Source organism: Daktulosphaira vitifoliae, unplaced genomic scaffold (genome assembly GCF_025091365.1).
Source record: "Daktulosphaira vitifoliae isolate Bord-2020 unplaced genomic scaffold, ASM2509136v1 Scaffold_4, whole genome shotgun sequence".
NCBI lineage: Eukaryota > Metazoa > Arthropoda > Insecta > Hemiptera > Phylloxeridae > Daktulosphaira > Daktulosphaira vitifoliae.
The window spans coordinates 40,387,081-40,407,300 of record NW_026099575.1 but is presented as its reverse complement, the minus strand read 5'-3'; the positions used below and the strand labels follow the sequence as shown (position 1 = coordinate 40,407,300).

General features: G+C 25.2%; 1 protein-coding gene across 2 annotated transcripts in view; it reads left to right on the top strand.

The window, feature by feature from the left end:
• The window catches only part of LOC126906298 (uncharacterized), a 22,751-nt gene extending 2,531 nt beyond the window's left edge, over window positions 1-20,220 (top strand). The window contains exons 2-9 of one of the 2 annotated variants that reach the window (XM_050686825.1): window positions 14,407-14,526; window positions 15,056-15,158; window positions 15,219-15,346; window positions 15,409-15,592; window positions 16,420-16,615; window positions 17,023-17,237; window positions 17,429-17,647; window positions 19,002-20,220. In XM_050686825.1, coding sequence (XP_050542782.1) covers window positions 14,407-14,526; window positions 15,056-15,158; window positions 15,219-15,346; window positions 15,409-15,592; window positions 16,420-16,615; window positions 17,023-17,237; window positions 17,429-17,647; window positions 19,002-19,735 — 1,899 coding nt within the window. In that variant the 3' untranslated portion in view covers window positions 19,736-20,220. The remainder of the gene's footprint in view (window positions 1-14,406; window positions 14,527-15,055; window positions 15,159-15,218; window positions 15,347-15,408; window positions 15,593-16,419; window positions 16,616-17,022; window positions 17,238-17,428; window positions 17,648-19,001) is intronic. The other variant, XM_050686826.1, reaches the window with a different exon arrangement.

Genomic DNA, 20,220 nt, shown 5'->3' with positions numbered 1-20,220 from the left:
TTTTTTTTTTTTTTTAAAGTTTATGCATTATTAGACTTCGTTAAAATTTTATTTTTTAGTATTTGTTTTGAATAATAAAAAAATTTATATTTTCAAAATTTTAAAATAATTATTTTTCTTTTAAAAATTTAACGGGTAGATAAAACTTTTGGATAACCCACTTTAGGAATTCAAATTCTTGTAATTAATATGTACTTATCCTAAAATTGTCATCAACACATCAAATTTTTTTGTAAAAGAGATTGAAAAATGGCTATTTAAAATTTAATAATATAAAAAATTTAAAAAAAGTAATAAAATTTGAATCTATGGACAGCTCATAATATTATTTAATTTGATAACTGTATATATAACGAAAAAAAAGACAAGTACTTAATAGTTTTAGTTTCAAAAAGTTTCAAAATATATGAATAATATAGAGAAATTTCTATTATATTTTTGAAGATTCATTTCATTTTTAATGAAATTTGCAGATTAAGAAAATTTGGGTGTTCATCTACAAATAACGATCACTAAAATAAAAAATGACTGTTTAAATATTACTAAATATCAACAAAGTTTTAAATAAATAGGCATTACTTGAGTTAGTAAAATAATTTTATCAACCAAATTTAAAGTATCAGACAGTTTATATCTTTTAAAAATATGATATTATTTTGTTTGTTATATTTTTATTGTATATCTAATATTCTAATGGTTTAACATACATATGAATCATGGGGTGCATTGAAACATTAAACGAAGGGTAGCTGATTGTGAGAGGTCGTCGTTATGACTCATCGTCATGTCGCAGACAGTTGTGACTTATATGTATACTACTTTAAATTATATACTTATTATTCGGAAAGGTATAAGATAAAAATTATTAATTATTCACTGCATGATATTACAAATATATAAAAGGTATTAATATCGTTTTAAATTGAGTTTTCGAACTTACTTGTTTTTTCAAATGGTTTTAAATAATATGTCTTTACCTACTTTTAAACTATTGAATCTATATGACTGTAATAATTATTTAGGTTAACTATTAAAAAAATAATTTCATTCATGCATCTTACTATTAATATTCTTGTTAATTTTGCTTAGTCTTGCTATTAAAAAATTTAATTGTTTTAAATGTGACCTTCCTAGTGCCCAACAAATTTTTTAAAAATTATCAACAGTATATTTCTAATTTAATATTATTGGATGTGCAACATGTATTATTTACTTTTCATTGATAGTATCATAGAAGCACATCTAAAATAGTAATTATACTATAATGACCATGGTTTTGTCAAATGTAACTATGTTTAATTATAATTTTAATTAAACAGTTGTTGAAATGAAAATATACACACACCCATGCAAACTGAAAGATGAATAATGGAAACAATACAACTAAGTTATTATTAATATGTTTTATATGTACAAGTAAAAAGCCTGTGACGTATAGTTTACTAAGAGTATAATAAACATGAATCTTAATTATGGATTGTTTTAACCGCTTGTTATGTTTGTCAGAAAAACGTAACTTGTTAAACTTAAAAACTAAAATTTACAATTGTCGCACAACTTCTAAAAAATATTGTATAAATGTACTGTCGCATGAACCAAGTCAGCTCGTCTTTTCCAATAATTAATTAGAATAATCTAACATATGTTTTTCGGTAGAAAAAATAATTAATTCATGGACACTCCCAACAAATTGCGTCTACAGTGTTTTACTATTATTTTTTGACCGTTGAAAAATATTCATTTGAAATTTAATGTTAGATTATAAAAATTATTCAAGGTCGTCATCGTTATAGCGTTTGTTGTGATTTGTAGCTCAACGTGTAGAAACGTACGTCAAATGTAGCAAAAAATGTCAAGTTCACAATTTATTTTTCATTATTCATGATCTAAAACAAAAAATAATATGTCAAAAAATGATAAAACAAATTGGTTACCTCGAACTGACTTTCATTAAAGTTTATATTTTAATTTGAAAACTATTTAATTAAATTGCATAAAACAATGAATAATCTTTTTTTTAACTACACTGAAAAAGATAAAATCAACAAATATATTATTAATACAGTAGAGAAATTAGAAATTTTGTATGGGGTAGGTCCAGATAGGCTATCTGCTATCTGAGATGGCTTTTAAAAAGTCAATTATTCACTTCTTCACTGCCACCGTTACTATGATGTTATGTCCACGAGTCTTTGGACCGGAGAACCATACATTGTATTAACATAAAATCAACAATTTTTTTTTTATATTATTATTTTTAGACACATTTTCGACAAAATATTTATTTAAAAATTCTAGTTAGGGAGTAGTTTATAAAATTATATTTGTTTTATGTTTTGTATTGTTATCATTCTATTATTATTTCTACAAGAATTTTAAAACCACTGAAAATTGTTATTTGAATGATAAACTAGATAAAATTTCTTATCTCCATAAAATGCAGATAAAAATAACATGACATTATTAATGTCGTGTTATTTACTGCGTTTCAACTTTAAACATATTTAACCACGAATATAAACTGCTTCTACAATAGATGTCAATTTTTTAGGCAGTTTAAAATCTAGTTAAATAATATTGCTAAAAACAGCTTTTCACATGTAAACAGCATGAATTTTAAACATTTTTATGTGTTTTTTTGAAATAGAAAATGTTTAATACGCATATTAAGTTTTGTTTTAGTTATTAAATAAGAATTATTAATTATAGTAACAATAGAATACTAATAAGTTTAGGAAGGCAATTAATGTACTATACTTATAATTAGTAGATTATTTAATCGAAAATTAAAAATAATATTGACAACTATTGTTTTATTAAGGTACATGTTTTTTTCAATTTATAAATTATTTATTTAAGTATACATTCGTTCTTTTCCTCCCACCTAAGTACAAAAAACATGATGAATCACACTGTATTTGTGTTAATATATCGTATTGTACTCACTTGTGTTTTTGGAGTAATTAATATTTTTATTATATATTAACTAGTTACTCGTATACTTATGGATTGACCATAATTTGTTATCCACCACAAATTAATTATATTATACAAAACAAGACTTTCCTACTCCGAAAGTGTTAGTTCTCTATCACAGTATTGAACTCATTTGTTGACATTTATTATTTGATTTTAGTAACATCAAAGTCACAATATTCTGCATTGTTACTCTGTTCTCATGAAACAAATCGGTATTATATTGTATGCCCATAAACATTTTTTGATAAGCAGTTTTTTTTAATGATTTATCTTGTAAAAGATAATTTTTCACGATTAAATAGTATTTTCGGTTTGTTGAACTATAATTATAATTTTTTAAATAAATTATAATAAAATTGGTCACTTTAAATTGCTATATACTATGAAATTCTTCATTAATTACTGTTCAATTTTAATACGTAAAGCTGTTAACAGTAAAAATTGTAAAACTTAATGAGAGTTACAATTGGTTGATACTCTATACGATATAACTAAATTTTTTTTTTTTGGAAAATGAGATTCTATTTTTATCAAATGCCTAATTCTTCTTAAAGTTTTGTACTTTGTATCAGATTGAGAAATATTCCCTTTAAAATTATAGTTTATGTGATGACACGTAGTTCTTTATATATGATTATGATAATTTTCTTGTCGATTCTGAACAATTTTTTTATTTTATTATTATGTGGTATAAGTAGCAATATAAGTTTTATTTTGAATAGTTATTACTGGTGTACCAAAGAAGAAATTTCTAGCAGATTTCATTAGTAGTTTTATTAATTAATTTATTATATCAATGATTAATGCAATTTTATAAATGCGTGAAATGAAAATATGAGCATTTTCATATTACATTATGTGACAATAATAAATTTCAAGTTTTATTTTTAAGTATGGACATTTTTAAGTTATTATGTTCACGTATAAGGAAAGTCACAAACATGCATTTTATTTATTAAAAAAAAAAATTTGTTTTTAGTATAGTTAATTTCTGTAAATTTAAATTCTCAATGACTTATTTTACGTGACCATCATAAGTAAAATCATTTTTTGTTTTGACAAACTTAGCTTTCAACAGATTTTTGTATATTTTATACAGGGTGTTCAGTAAGTCAGGAAACGGGTTTCTATTGTTCTCATTGTTACAAACAATGAGAACAATAGAAATCCGTTTCCTGACTTACTGAACACTCTGTATAATAACAATGCACTATTACTACAAAAATAATATTTACAATACATATATGCTACAAAATGAATTGAATTTTGTTATCTTCAAATATATTTTAATAGTACAAAAAAGTAGGTGTACTTTCTTTCTTAAAAACAAATGACAATAATTAACACGCATATCACGTATCATCACAGAGTTCCAACATTGATTTTTATTCGATACTCGTATATTCGAATAAGTAAATAAAAAATTTGTCATTAATACATTCAACTCATTGGTAGTATCCAAATTTTTTAGGTTAATGTGTTATGTTGATTGTAAATGAGTAAACATATAACTGTTTATAATGTAATTTGACACGATTTCTTTATGTATTAATTTAGAACCATATCGAAATGGACCCGTTAAAAATAAGCTATTTATTAAAAATCTGTTTATAAATTTAATTTTCGTACAGTCATAATAAGTCAGGATGAATTTCCTTTACTATAGTAAACGGAAGTTTATTTTAAAATTCTTATTATTTACATATATATAATATAGGCATGTGCTAAAGCGTAATTTTTCTAAATTACGTTTTAGAATTTTTTTTTAATAACTTTATAAAAAAATAAGTTCTGAGTGGAAGGTTTCCATTATTAAATACACACTTTAAAGGATTCCTCCTTTAAAATGAAGAAAAATTTTAAATACAAACACGCAGAAAATACGTAAATATATTCCTGAAAATCATGATAATAAAAATATAATTGATATTACTAGCAGCGGTTATGTTATAAATTTTAAATTTAGATATATTAGACCTTTTTTTGATTATTTCCGCCCCATTCTATAAAGACAGTTATAATCGTCACTGGATAGCTTCTTATATCATTTGTTAAGTTTTTTTATTACTGTAAATTATTATTAAACAATTTATGCTTAATTTAAAATAATTTAGACTATTTAACATGCTAAATTTGATAACATACCTAAAAATGATTGCTTTTGATTAACATTCTTTACAATAAGTTCTTTGAATAAAATAAACTGTAATCTAAGCAAATTTCAACAATTATTAAGCTCAAAATATTATTTAATCATTTATCTAATTATTATTCATTTTTTCCCCTACATAATTCTGAATAAACGCTTATTTTTATTATTTAAATAAACTGTTTTATTTTTAAAATCAATTTTTTTATTTTTGATTGGCAGGAGCTATATGCCTCTTTATTATTTTAAATATTATTATATTTTTAAAAAATGATATTTTAATTATACTTTTTACATGTTTTACCGGATAGTTACTATGTTATGTGAGAAGGTATGTAATTAAGGTCATGTGAATAAACGATTATGTTTACGATAAATAATTGTTATGGGAACTGCAAAATAAAATTTCGTTGACCTATTATTTTAAATGTAATTACCTAATTTTGACAATTTAATTTTGTGATAAATAAAAAATATTACTTTATCAATACTAATTAATGCCTAATAAGTAGAGTATTTTTATATATTGGATATTTTTCTTGTTGGTCAATTTTAAAATCTCGACATACTGTCTTTTGGAAGTACATACAAAATGTAACCTTAATAATTTATGCTTAATGTTAATTGCTGTATTATTCTTACTGTCGTCTTGTCAATCATAGTCATAGTTTCATAACAATAAAATATATCTATAAATATTACTGGTATCAATAAAACTAATAGCGTTTCTTGAGGCCAATGTACAAAGTAGGTTACAAGATTCATCAAACATTCTGTTCATTACTTTTTACAGATACCCGTCAATCTTTGTCATCAGTCTCAGTTTGAGCTAATACTTCTATTGTACTGTTGAAGTTTAAAATATAAATTGCAGCATCTTGAACTTTTTATTATTTTAAGGCGTGTTAAATAATAGTTGTATTATAAATCATTTATTAACCAATAGAGAAGTTTGTTTTATGAAATACCACATCGGCTACTTAAATTTTTTCAATGTATATTTTTAAGGCGGCGTTCTATGCTATTGCATAGAACGCCACCAAACGTTAAGGTAACGCAATTAAAGTTATTTAATTAAGTTTAATGAATCGATTAAAATATAGTTTAATTGATCAAGAATTAAGCTCGTTATTTTTTTGCCGACAAAGTATGCATAGAAGGATTACTAGTAAAACTTCCTTAAAGAATATTGATGAGGATAAATCACCTTGTAACAATATTCTACTCGTTGGAATGGTAATCGTGCTGTGATTGTAACCCTTTTGATTCTAATCATCAACCTTCATTCGGTTACACGGTATTTTTAAACTAATACGACGAAAATTTTTCAAGGTCGTGGTAAACGTACGTTTACTGATTTTATGTTATTGGAGCAATTATAAATGAATTAAGTTTTATCGAACATAATATTTAACGATTGTTAATTGATTACAGTTATAGCTGAAAAGTAAATCATCACCGACTAGGAATGACCATGCAAAATTATTTAAATTGATACATGAAGAGCATACCTTTCATGAAAACGAACATAGTAACACACTTATTCGTTTTCGTTCGTTTTTTAATCTATTAAATTTTCAATAACATGATTTTCTTAAATGTTTTTTTGAAAATAATAATTATTTTGTTTCATTAAATTTCAAATTATTTTATTAATTTTAAAATTTGATAGTTATTAAAGTCTCAACAACATAAACTCATCATGAATTCTTATTACTTTTAAATATCTTAGGCTTATGAATATTATTTGTAATTACTACACAGTAATAAAGTTATGGAAATTAGTAGCCCATATAAAAGAAACCATACACTTTCTCTCGTATGGCACCTGGTCTCTGCTAATCCATTCAGATCTGAAAAATGTTTACACAGTATATAGAATATATCACTAGTATCATCACAAACAAACTGCATTCCATAAATTGTACAGTATACACATTTTCTGATTATATTTTGCATAATTTACAAGGGCGAGTGTTTAATTTTAGACTTTTTTGGCGCCACACCAAATACTATTGAAGTCTGGATTCGATAAGTTTGTTAACACTTAATTACGGTACCGTTGATATGTCATCGCAAAAATAAATAGTGTGAATCCTTTACATTTCATATCATTAAAATATATTGTACAATAACAGTATCATCTGTGTCAAAAGATAACAACGATATGTTGTTTAAACACTTACGCAACACAAATTAACGTCTATTATATTAAAGGGTATAAAAAAAGTTTTTCTTTTGTTATTAGAAATCAATTGTTTAAACTAGTGACGTCTTTGTGAATCCTTATCTTTAAAAAAATGTTAATATTATTTTAAACTAATAATAAATTTTTAAATTTGTCATTTACAAATATTGACAAACGAACTATATAACCAGCAAAATAAAAACTAACCGAGTACAAAATGATTATTTAAATATAAGTTGTATAGTTCTAAGAAATTTTTTTTTTAATTTCGGTGTTATTTCTTTTGATAACTTGTATTTTCTATTAAGCTGATGTTATTCAAATTAAATAGTTAAAATAAATGTTAGTTTTTAGGTACATTATCACAACTAATAATTTAAAATTAATATTATATTAAAATAAATTAAAATAATATTAATTGGTTTCGTGGTGCAACTATTATAGAAAACACAAAACTATAATATTGCTTTAGTATCTTTAGTTATAAATTTTAGTTTAAAAAAGACGTTGTTTGTTTGCGACAGTATTTAATATTATTGTTTAACGATTAACGCAAAAACCAATTTCAAAGTTCTTTGTTTTATACGTTTAACTGCTAAGTATGTAGACTACTCAGGCGAATTTAAAAATAGATAAATAAGGGTATTAGTGTAATTGCATTTTACTATATAGCTAAATTTTTAAGGTAAATAATTTATTAAAACATACTATTTTACTCCTAAATATTTATTAACCTACTTTTAATCATTTTTTGCACTGAAGCAAGTATTAACTTTGAAAAACTACAATAAAAGATCAAGTTTTAATTTTAGTTAGCCATAATAATAATTGTATATTATTATTTATAATAATTTGTACTTAGAGCTATTATATAATAGCTTTTAAAGTCCATAATATAAAGCAAATTAGCTCTATATTATGGCTTTGAGTGATAAGAACTTCGTTCTTGAGAAAATAGACTTTTTTAACCTCAAATTCCCCTAAAAAAGTGCTTTTGCGGACAACTTCTGAAACGTTTTCGTCTTGATAAGCGGAAATCTTGTAACAGTGTGCGAGGAGTACACCGAGCTTATCTTCTAAGGCAGTGCTTTTAATATACCTAATGAGTGAAATTTTACGAAAATAAATAACCTCTGTATACACCGTTACAATTTAAATCTATTTTTAATTCTCTTTAGCTCTCTTTTCAACATATTAACAATTATTATACATTGTTTCGCTCACACCCGTTAGATATTACTCATATATTTTGTGTACAAAGTTATCGTCATCCACTCTACGTAATAATGTCGTATTTCTATTACTCTGCGATAACCTTAATGAACAAAAAGAGTAGCTTTGAATGAAGTAGCCCACACTTATCGTTATATTAAGATTTTGTAAACTCTTTCGATATGATTTGGAAATAGTGTTAACGTGTAATTCAAACAGAAATTATAGTGAAAATAATTAGTTCTACCTAATATGCATGTATTGTGATAAGTCTATTCTCGTCAAAGACCATTACAGTCACGCACCTCCGCATGCCATGTCAGCTGCTGGTCGGACATAGAAAATTGTATTAACTAATTTGTTTTATTATGTAACCGTACAAAACGCAAAATCACTTTTTTCCTTAAAAAGAATTCACACCTATTGAAACTAAAACAATCGTTTGTCCTATGATGTATGAATATTATAATAATATTATTTTTATAATGTAATATTATAGTGCCTAGATTATTATTTAATGTGTGAAATGCATTATGATTTAACTGTCGACCTCCTGTCATGCCCAAAGATGTTTTTCTCTATTCAATTGTTGCGTATATTTTTCTCACGCACACCCTTTATGATTCATGATCGTCAACAAAGTATCCTGATTTTTTCTTTTAAAAATCATTTTGTTTATACTTGTCCACTGATATGAAAAGTTATGGAACTTTCATAATTAAAACTATGTCATTACTCAATTAAATAATAATTTATGAGTTTTTACTGACTTTTTATGGTTCATTAATTCAAGTGTAAACGCAGTTAATCAACTGTTAATTGATTAGATTTCTCATAAATTGAAACTTTTTAAATTGTAATCAAGTGGTTAGTTAAATTAATGTATATATATTTTATCATTTCTGTATTATACTTAAAAGTTTTTCTAATAATGTTTCTGTTTATCGTAAAAATTCTCAAATGAAATTAATAATACACGCAATTATATTACTTTTTATGTTATTTATAAATTAAAATAGAATATTTACATATATTAACATGCAAAAAGAAACGGCTGAAAAATAGTAATCATTTCAAAATATAATTATTTAAATTTTTTACATTTTAAAGATAAGTAACATGTTTAGTAGCAATATATAAGATATATAAACACGATTATAAAAAATTTATCACTATAAATTTAATATTATGAAAGCGAATATTAAACTTTCAACATCTACTCAAAACCTTAACTAAATCAATAAATAATGATAATCTTTAAATTAAACTTGTCAAAATTACAACTTTTTTTTATATTTGTACTTTTTTCGTACTTGTTTATGTTTTCTGTAATAAAGACTTACCTAAAATGGTAGAGTTTGCCTATATTTTAGCGAGAAAACTACGGAAGACTTACTATTGTATAACATATTTAACTTATATGATAAATAAATATCATTTGCAGGATAAAAATTTTGCGATTATGTTTAAAACGTTTTTAAAATTGTTTTATAGTATTCTAGTATGAACAAAAGATGTATTAATCCATAAATAATTAGTAATCTTGTTGATTATTTAGAATATTTACAAATATATCTATGTCTTCAATTTTGTGTTAAAACTTGTTGCAGAGTTAACAGGTCTGAAGATGACATAGGTATATCTGTATATATTCTAAATAATTCAACAATCTAAGAGAAAGCTTTAACACATTTAAATATTATTGATGTCTTTTAAAATTCAATTATTAGTTAGCAACTTATTATTATTTTCTATACAAATTTTAACGCATACTTTTTAAAAATTATTAATGTAGTATACTTAAAAAAACATGACTGTTTTTATATGTATACAAGTGATATAATTTATTAGATTAATTTCTTTTTAACGTATTTATTTTAATAACAACTACGCAAAAAATAATTTATGCTTTTGTTTGTTTAACTAGTATTTATGAGTTGATGCAATATGATTGATAAGTCATTTTAACTTAAATTCAAGATATAAACATATATAATTATTTAGAAAGTCTTATAGTATTCTAATTAAATCAGATTATGCACTAGTTACAATCGTTAAAAAAAATATATTTTAGAAGCTATTTGTAATTCTGAAATAATTTTTCTTATATAAAAACTTATAAGATAATGTATCAGAAAATTTTACTAATAAGTATTAATTATTGTTAGGTTTTGTTCGAAGAACTTAATAAGTGAGCGAAGGTAATTGGAAGTTTTTTGTATAGAAAATACTTTTTATTATTTCTTTATAAGTAAGGATAGATCTTATTCAATAAACATCATTCAGAATCAAAAAATCCTCAACAATTTTATTAACCAAAACTTATTTACTAAAAATGGTTATAATACTCTAAAATGTTTAGTTTATAGAAAATTTGTCTAGTTATCGGATAATTAATAATTTATTGAATTTTTTAGATTTATTATTATAAATTAACTTCTACTATCTAGATTTAAAATTAAAATTTTCATCTACTTTTAAAATTTAGTACTTTTAGCGAAATCAAACAAAAGAAACATACTGGATTTAGTTTATGTTGAAACATCTGAGAAAACCTTATAATCAACGTAAATTTGATTGCTCATGACATATTTAAATGTCACCATACGTGTTTTTAATTTTTTAATTTAATTTATTCATCGCAAATTAAGAACATTACGCAACTTTGATGCTTGAGAATTAAAATTTCTAGAATATCAATGGTTCTCACTTATTGGGGGGTGTTCAGTAACTCGATAAGTTACCCTACATTTTAATTGAATATACTAACCATATGATCTGAAAAATGAAAACTAGTTTTATTTTTTATAATTCATTTAATAATTATAAACCAGTTTAGATTTTTGGTATACACCACATGACTATTAACAGGAACTGAATTATATGTTACATATACTAAGTCAGTGATGTAATTAGTATGTAAGGAGTATAATATTATGTAAAATACGGTAGAGAGGTACGTGTCAATAAATAGAACGTTCACAATGTTATAAAAATGTAACATACAGTGCACGTCATAGTTAACTTTTTGGCTATTTTATTTTTTTATAATTATATACACATTAATTAAATCAAATAAGCCATTTTTTAAAATATATGATCGTCGAATTTTCTTCAAGATTAGAGGTTAAAATTAAATGTATATACAAAAATGTTTTGGAAGCATTTTTTTAACTAATAAAAATTCATTTCGTATTACGAGGTTAGAAAGCACTGATTACTTCAGTATTTATCAATCGAAAAAGATATTTTCATATAATATTAACATTGGATTAATGAGAGCATTAAACAAATATTAGTGTTAAAACAAAAAAAATAGGTTTCACTTATTTGGATATACATATTAGATGCCGTAACACCACTTCCTGTCATTACAAAGTCCAAAGTGTAATGTTTTTTAATAAAATAAAAACGTGGGAACATACAATTCGAATTAAATATTCATTTGATTACTTATACCGACTCTCATAAATAGTAATATTTATGATAATACAACTCAAAAAACTGTTAAATTTATGTATTTAGTTTTTAATTTTAATCAATACTTTTGTTGTATTATACTTCAAAATAACATTCGTTCATCGTACGAACACTAATTTAAAAGAATACTGTATTATTTTATGTCTTTGCTTAAAAATTTTAATTTTGTTTGTTTGAAATTTTTGCGTATTTATACTTTTATATATTTCATACAATGAAAAGTTTTTTAAGAATTGCATATTTTTCACACAATTAAGTAAAAAATGTTATGTAAAACGAATTTATTCATATTAATCAGGACTTTAATTTATAACCACTTGTATAATTCTAATAAGATTGAAATGTTACTAATAATTACAAAAATCATTGTCCAGTAGAAAATGCTCGCGTCACAATATTGTTTGTTGCGCACATCTTCAGTAAAATGTATTATTCAATAGGTTCATTAATATTGTATTGTTTGCATGCTTTGGGTATTAAATTTGAAATGATAATAAGTGTTTTGTAATAATATTTTATACTATCAACATTTAATTGACGTTAAGTTATTTCTCTTTTTAGCAAAAATGTTTTCATGTGCAAGTTCCATTTTCTTATTAAAATTATTGACGATGTAGTAAAAATGAAAAATACAATGAAATTGAAGGAATAATATTTTATAATAATTTAACCATCTCTTTAATTACTTAATTAATTTATAAATGAGAGGTAATGGTTGTAATAAATATTTTGACTAATGAACATTGTGAACTAAATATGTACATGTATTTAATTCAAATACAAAACATCATTCTCTCATCGCCTTTTTTAGTATGTATAACATTAAAATATCCTGAATCGCCTGAATCTCATTCAGGTGCTTAAATATTTTTCTAATTAATATTTAAAATTTTCCGATAAAATATTTACACATTTTTGAGTTTTATATATTCAGTGTTGTCACTACGGAATGATTGACACTGGGCACCTATAGACGCCTTAGTATTTAGTAGTCTTGTAGTATTTTAGTCAAAAACTAACTTTTTAATATATATAGTATAAAATTTAGCCCTTAATTTTGAGCAATTATAAAATGGTTATATTTAAAATTTTTCATTATTTTCAAGGATTTATTGCTGACTGACTCCTCGTCAAAATTGTAAGATACTTTCTGTATAATTAAAAATTTTAAATTTGGTACAAACCTCTTATAGTGTAAGTAAAGGGGAAAATTTGAAAATTGTTATTTTTTCAAAATAAATGGTCTTACAGACAGGGGTGTTATTTGAGTATATGAGGACGGGCAGTCATATACTCAAGGCTAAGCCAACAAAATACATAAATTGTGAAAAAAGAGTCACAGTACAGGATTAGAACTCGCGACCCAAGGCGTTGTAGAAATCAATAATCTTTAGTAAACAAATTATGAGTTTATAGCATTAATTACAAATATTAATATTTATGATAAATGGTATTTATTTACATTCGTATTATAAATATTTCTATAAATATTAGAGTTTATTCATTGCGTACAAATAACAGTTAATACTTTTTAAGGTTTATTAAGCAGTATGCAGTTAGATATAAAAGTATAACTTTTGTTAGTAGGTATTCGTATGTGCCCCTAAGCATTTTGTTATCGGTCATCTCCTATTACAAAAATAATAACGAGTTATGACCTGCTTATCCAAAATATATTGATTTGTCATTTCTACTAATTATTTATGTACAGTTATATAAACTATGTCGACATGTCAATCAATGAATATTTTTTTACGTATTAGTGAAATTCTAAAATAGAATAGTATTTCATTAGTCCTATTAATTATTCACCAATTTTATCTGTGGTAATTTCATCATGTGTAGTCGTTCTAATAGATTCAGAAGAGTGGAATTTGACCATTAATTTATCGTCATCGTGTCAAAAGTAACCTATTGACATTATACAATTTTAAAATACTTTAAAAATTTCAAAGTCTTATGAATAAAGTTTTAAAAATAGTAATTCTATATTGTTCAACAGTTAAATTGCATTGAAACCAAAAATATTAAATCATTTAAAAAAGTTTTTTGACCTTAAATTACTGTTAAAAAATTTAAAAAAATTATTATATAATCACTTGGTTACATATTTTATGACGGCGGCGATATAAAGATAAAAATATTTAACATATTCAATTGAAAATAAATGTTTTTGTTTATGAATTGAAGTAAACGAAAACGTATTTTATTATTGAGTATAAAATTATACTTAAATAGATACTTATTGTAAAAATATACTGTGTATAAGTTCAGTGAGTTGAATATAAATAAAAATATACGACAACCGTAAAAAATTAAGATAAATTTTCATCTTAAAATTGCAATACTTTCTTTCATATAAGATACCTTTGTTCTAATGTTATGAATTATGTTATAGAATCAAATACTCGATCGTGTGAAATGTGACCATGTGACAGTTACAAAACCAGAAGAAGACAGACGAAGACGAACCATAATTGTCGAAAAAAAAAATGGCAGTTTTGGATTCATGCTTCAGGTAATTTTTTATAACTAAGAAAAAATTATTTGAAAAATTATTTTTGACAACTAATGAGTCACCTTGCATCCCTCTTTTTAAGCTTTATACTTAGAGGCGTATTTACATATACACAGTGCAGTCACGTTCTTACAGTGATAAATTTAAAGGGGCGGCGTCCTATTTTAATAATTATAGTAATTACATATTAGAGATGATTTTTTTAATATCAATACAAAAGAATGGCGACGACCACTCCAGTTAATATGAATGGTGGTAATTTTTTAAATACCTACACACAGATAATATGTAAATACGCCCCTGCTTGTACTTAATACATAGTGTCTGTTGGAGATGGTTTTTTTTTTATTATTTATTAATAAAACCTCGGAAGTAAGGGCTGTTGGCTACTGTATAATATTTATTTCTTATATTATGGAAAATATTGACATGTTTTATTATAGTTGTCCAATAAAAAAATTAGACATAATTATAGTTTCTCCCTATATTTTATTAGATATTTGTGTGTGCTCATTATTTATTTTTGTAGAGTTACGGTATTCACTACAAAAAGGAACAGGAAATCGAAATGATTACGTATGTGGATCACGTTGATTATGACGGTCCGGCATATAGGGCCGGCATGAGAGAAGGTAAGATCAGTTATTTGATTAGATTTTGATTGTACTTTTAATTGCAATTGTTTACTTTAGGAGACGTGATCCTATCAATAAACGGCATCGACATGGAAAAATCCGATCATAAGACCCTTGTGAATTTTATAAAAAACTGTGATACTAGGATGCGAATGGTCGTATTATTTGAAGACTGTGTTCGCAAGGTATAATTATAATATATAGTACGTATTTAAGTTGTCGTATTTCATGTGTTTATACTACATAGGTCGACTTGCATATGAGGTATATCCAACTACAAAGGACTCTCCTAGCAAAAGTCGAAGAGTTAGAAAAAGTAGAGATCAAAGAAAGAGAGTTAATGGAAGGAAAATGGAAAACTCATAGTTTACCGGCTAGAAAAAAATCTTCAAAAAATTCTAATGATCAAAAAAATGTATTGACTGAAAATGGTAATAATCATCATAAACAATAATGATATTCATTATGAACTATTTTTCCAAAAGTTATTTTATAAAATTACTGATTTTTAGCAAATTTATGACGTTTATTAATTTAATCATATTGGTGTAATAATATTTAAATACAATAAAATAAGTTAAACTGATGATTTAATAATAATTTTTATTTTTAATTAATTGATGACTGTGTATCATATTTTCCTAAGTTATACCATATCTGTACCTCATATCTAGACTATATTAAAATTATGATTTTAAGACTTCTTTTTTTTATGCGAAATCAATGTTTTTTTATTTAAATTTTATTTAATTAAAGTTTGATCTCTATCGACAGAATTTTGTTACAATGACTATGTCCATATTTTATCAGTTTTAAGAGATAAAGTTCTAACTTAAATTTACCCTAATAAAATTTAACTCTACTGAACTTATCTAAGAAATACACTAATGGTATATAAACCATGTAGCTTTATAATATAGACCAACAATATTATCATGTGAACTTTTGTTTTAATTTCTAAAACTTTTTAAAGAAATTAAATTTTTCCGTCTATGCATTTATGAAAAATTGACTGAAAATAACTTACGTTAGGCTATTTCTGAGGTACAGATGTTATCATTGGTATTGTACTTTAAGTCACGGTATATAATCCAGTAATGTATTTATTTTTTTAATATGATTTCTCATACACTATCAACCCCCAACGGCCGTTTCTTGTTTTTATCTATATGTGTTATTATTTTTACAAAAATGCTACAAATATTTTACTGAAATGAAATTATTTTTAAACTTTTCCTAACCATCAAATATGTTACAGGTGATAGTTCTATACCTAGACCAACATTATCGACTGAAAACATAGCTAAACCTCAACCGATTTATGTACCTAAACCAAATTTTGTATTGGCCTATCGACCACAACATTTTGTTGATCAACATGGACGTTCCTATTACCTACACCAACCAGCCACTGCCATTATTAGTAGTGGTTCAAATTATGTCGGTTGGCACAGGTAAACTTATGCTAATAGTAATATAATAAATACCATACTAATGTCTAAAAGTTATACATAACCTTATGCTTAATATAAAACACGATGCGGTTAAAATTATTAATTTACCTTTAATCAAAGATAAGAGGTTATTGAGTCTCCTCAATTATAAACATTATAGTGAAATAATTTTTTTATTAATTTAGTCATGAAACATAAACTAAGGATACAAAAAATAATTAAGTCACAAAAACATTAAATTAATATTTTTTATTGCTAAGTTAATTATTACGAAAATTTAAAATAAATAAATAATAATTATTATTATATTTTCATTGATAAAAATATTCGTAAGTTAAATATTTTTAAGCATCATTTGAAACTGAAAGACGTACATTCAGTTACAGTTAATCATATGTATATTACAGTAATCATTCGAATTGTAAAAATGTCAAAAATTATGAACATCAGGAAAACTGGAACCCTTCAGATCAACCTATGCAAATGAGGCGGTCTCACTATGTGGTAGAGTTGAATCGAAGGTGTAGTACATCATCCGACTTGCCGAATAGGTCACAACAACATAATAGTAATTGCAAATACAATTTTACCAACAGGGCTTCTCAACGTGCTTCGTCTCAAGGTAAAATATATGTAGTTTTGTTGTAATTTCTTACTAAAATCATAGTTCTCAAAGCAAACTAATCGAACACTAACTTACTTAACTTTCTTTTAAACGTCTCCTTTAAAAAAATCCACTATTTCTTTTTTGGTGCTTTTTGGCGCGTGTGGTGGAGTTTTATTGTTTTCCTATGATGATGCTTTCCGGTGTAGGCGACACTTGTCCAAGATGGGGTTGTATACGCACTGGTGGTAGTTCCAGCGTCCGTCACAATCGGCAAAATATATACCAGCAGCAGCAGGACAATGTCAGCTTAGAGGAGTATGATCTAGCTGGGGAAGGAGAAGCTTGCTGTCCGGGATCTCAATGTGTTCCAACTAGAAAACACAGAAGAAGGCGCAAATCGTCTCATAGTCGCGACAAAAGCCCAGGCAAGCCTAAACAGACTTGCTGGTTTCGCTTTTTTAGATGTCTATTTATCTTTGTTTAAAAATTCTTTGCTATTTTATATTATTTTATTTCAAAGACTGGTAGACTATATAAAAATGATACACTTTTAATTTGTTATTTACTTAATGTACAAAAAGATTGCTTGTAATGATATTTTATTTTTGGTGCCCTTTTGCCAAATAAAGTGTCAACTATAAAGTTTCTACTTTATTTTTAACTTAGAAAAATATTAATTTATTATTTTTCTTTTTTTTTGTTTGTTTTCATCATTTTCTTCAGCACTTCAAGTGGGACAATCAATTGCATGCATTTCTTTTACAAAATACACAATATGTGTTTATTATTTATGCCAATATTTTATTAGAAAAATAGTATTAAGCATGAAATATTGGTAAACTTAAAAATATTCACTCGTAAACTTTGGATTCATAAAATAATAACGTCATTCAAGTATCTTTAAACAATATTTTTAAAATTGTCTGCAAGTGTTGGCAAGCAACGAATAATTTCTAGCAAATAAACATCAGGTGATGTTTATTTTTAGATGTTTGGTCATATTTCAGGATCAGATTAAGTTTATAGTAAACGTATATCAAAAAATGATGTGAAAAATTTTGGATAATTTTTTTTTTTGGTATCAAATTACATCAGTCCAAATATTGAAAATCATAAAACTGAAAATTATTTGCAGATACCATATTTTTGAGTAAACAATATAAAAATACATACGTGGAAGTGATTCTAAAATAATTGTTTTATTGTGATAACGGAATAAAAAATATATTCAACAAATATTTCTATTTTGATAATTAATCAGTGATTTTTTTTAAAAACTAAATTTTAGTTTATGATTGGATCATCTCACAATTAACTCAATTAAATAAAAGTTCTTTTTATAATCGACCATGACACTATAAAGTATTATTTTATTTGAAATGCCTTACAATTAAGATAAGTATTATTGAAAACGATTATAATTAACATAAAATTTTTAGTTTTATACTTAATCTATGTACAATGTTTTAAATAACAATGATAACATACACAGCTTTGCCGGAAAAATTAATAAAATAATTATGTTTATAAAAATCTTCAACTTTTATTTTTATTTTAAACTTCAACCACAGCTCTTATTGTTGATGCCTTAATTATAAGTTATAAAATGTGTTGGGATCTTAATTGCAAGAACTTTTAAGACTCGCATGGCTTGATTTTTAAAGTATTATGTGTTAAATTTTCTTCGTTTTACAAAATTGTCTACTAATTTTTGTTAATATTTTAAAATATATAAAAAAAGACACATTTTTTATAAAACTATTTATTTTGTTTTATTAGAATGCAAATCGGAGAGTTCCTACTGTCGAAAAGGTCACGAAAAGCGACGTCACTCTTCAGCAAGAAAACACGATGAAGAGCACCTAGTCTCTGATAATCGGTATAATGATTTTACAAACCTGATCAATGATCGTTACGCTTCTGATGAACGCATATGCTCCAAACATCAAAACAGTTTGACTGAGAACAGTCGAGCTACTTATACGACATCTCTGAGCACCGACACGCTTTATTGGGACGAAGATCCGTTGCAACCGTCTTGCACGCCAACTAGTTCACGACAACACTCAATAAAATCCCAATCCTCATCAACATACAGGCGCGAAAACGGAGTGAAGCCTGTCAAATCGTGGGACAACTTAACGACTAAGGCATTTGGAGGTTATGGGTTTGGTTTCGACTTCCTAGATCGGGATCAGATAAATGCCGCAGCACATCAACATCATCAGCATACTGTGTACCTTCAATTGAAAAATGTCAAAGGTCATGGCAAACATCATCATCATCATAATCATAACCACAACCGTATCAAACATTCGACGAAATCAACAGAAGCGCTACTGACACTGCCCCCACAGTATCCGATTACGGGTAGTTACGAATACCTTGACGATGAATGTTCTTCTGGAAAATATTTCCTCAACTACCGTAATGACAAAGCTAGTCAGACGGATTGCCGCAGACATTCGCACCATCAGACAAACTATCAACAATCAGAAATTACAAGGTTATAGAATCTCCTCGCAATCTCAATTTTTATTATTTATAAAATATTTTTACTATTTATTTTTTAGTCCTTATATATAAACAATAATAAAATACCCTCAGCATATCAAACATTGTAATTTATCATGCTTGTTTTATTATGTGTGAAGGGATAATTATCTCTAGTCATTATAATTTTTATCTCATTTATTATTATTACCACTATGCCATTAATATGATTAAATGAATATTGTTTCAGACTCAACAATCAGTTAATATTTTAATTTTTTTTTTGTTATTAATATTATTCATATGGGATAAACGGTAGAACATTTAAAAATGGCATTTAAAGTGTAGTTCAAAGATATTATGTTTTTGATATTTGACATAAAACTTTAATTTGATAATTCCATATTATATTTTACCTTAATTGTAATGTGTACGTAAAATACTATTCATTTTTGTCAATAATGATAATAAGTTTTTCTTTTTGAATCTAACACAATGAGAATTT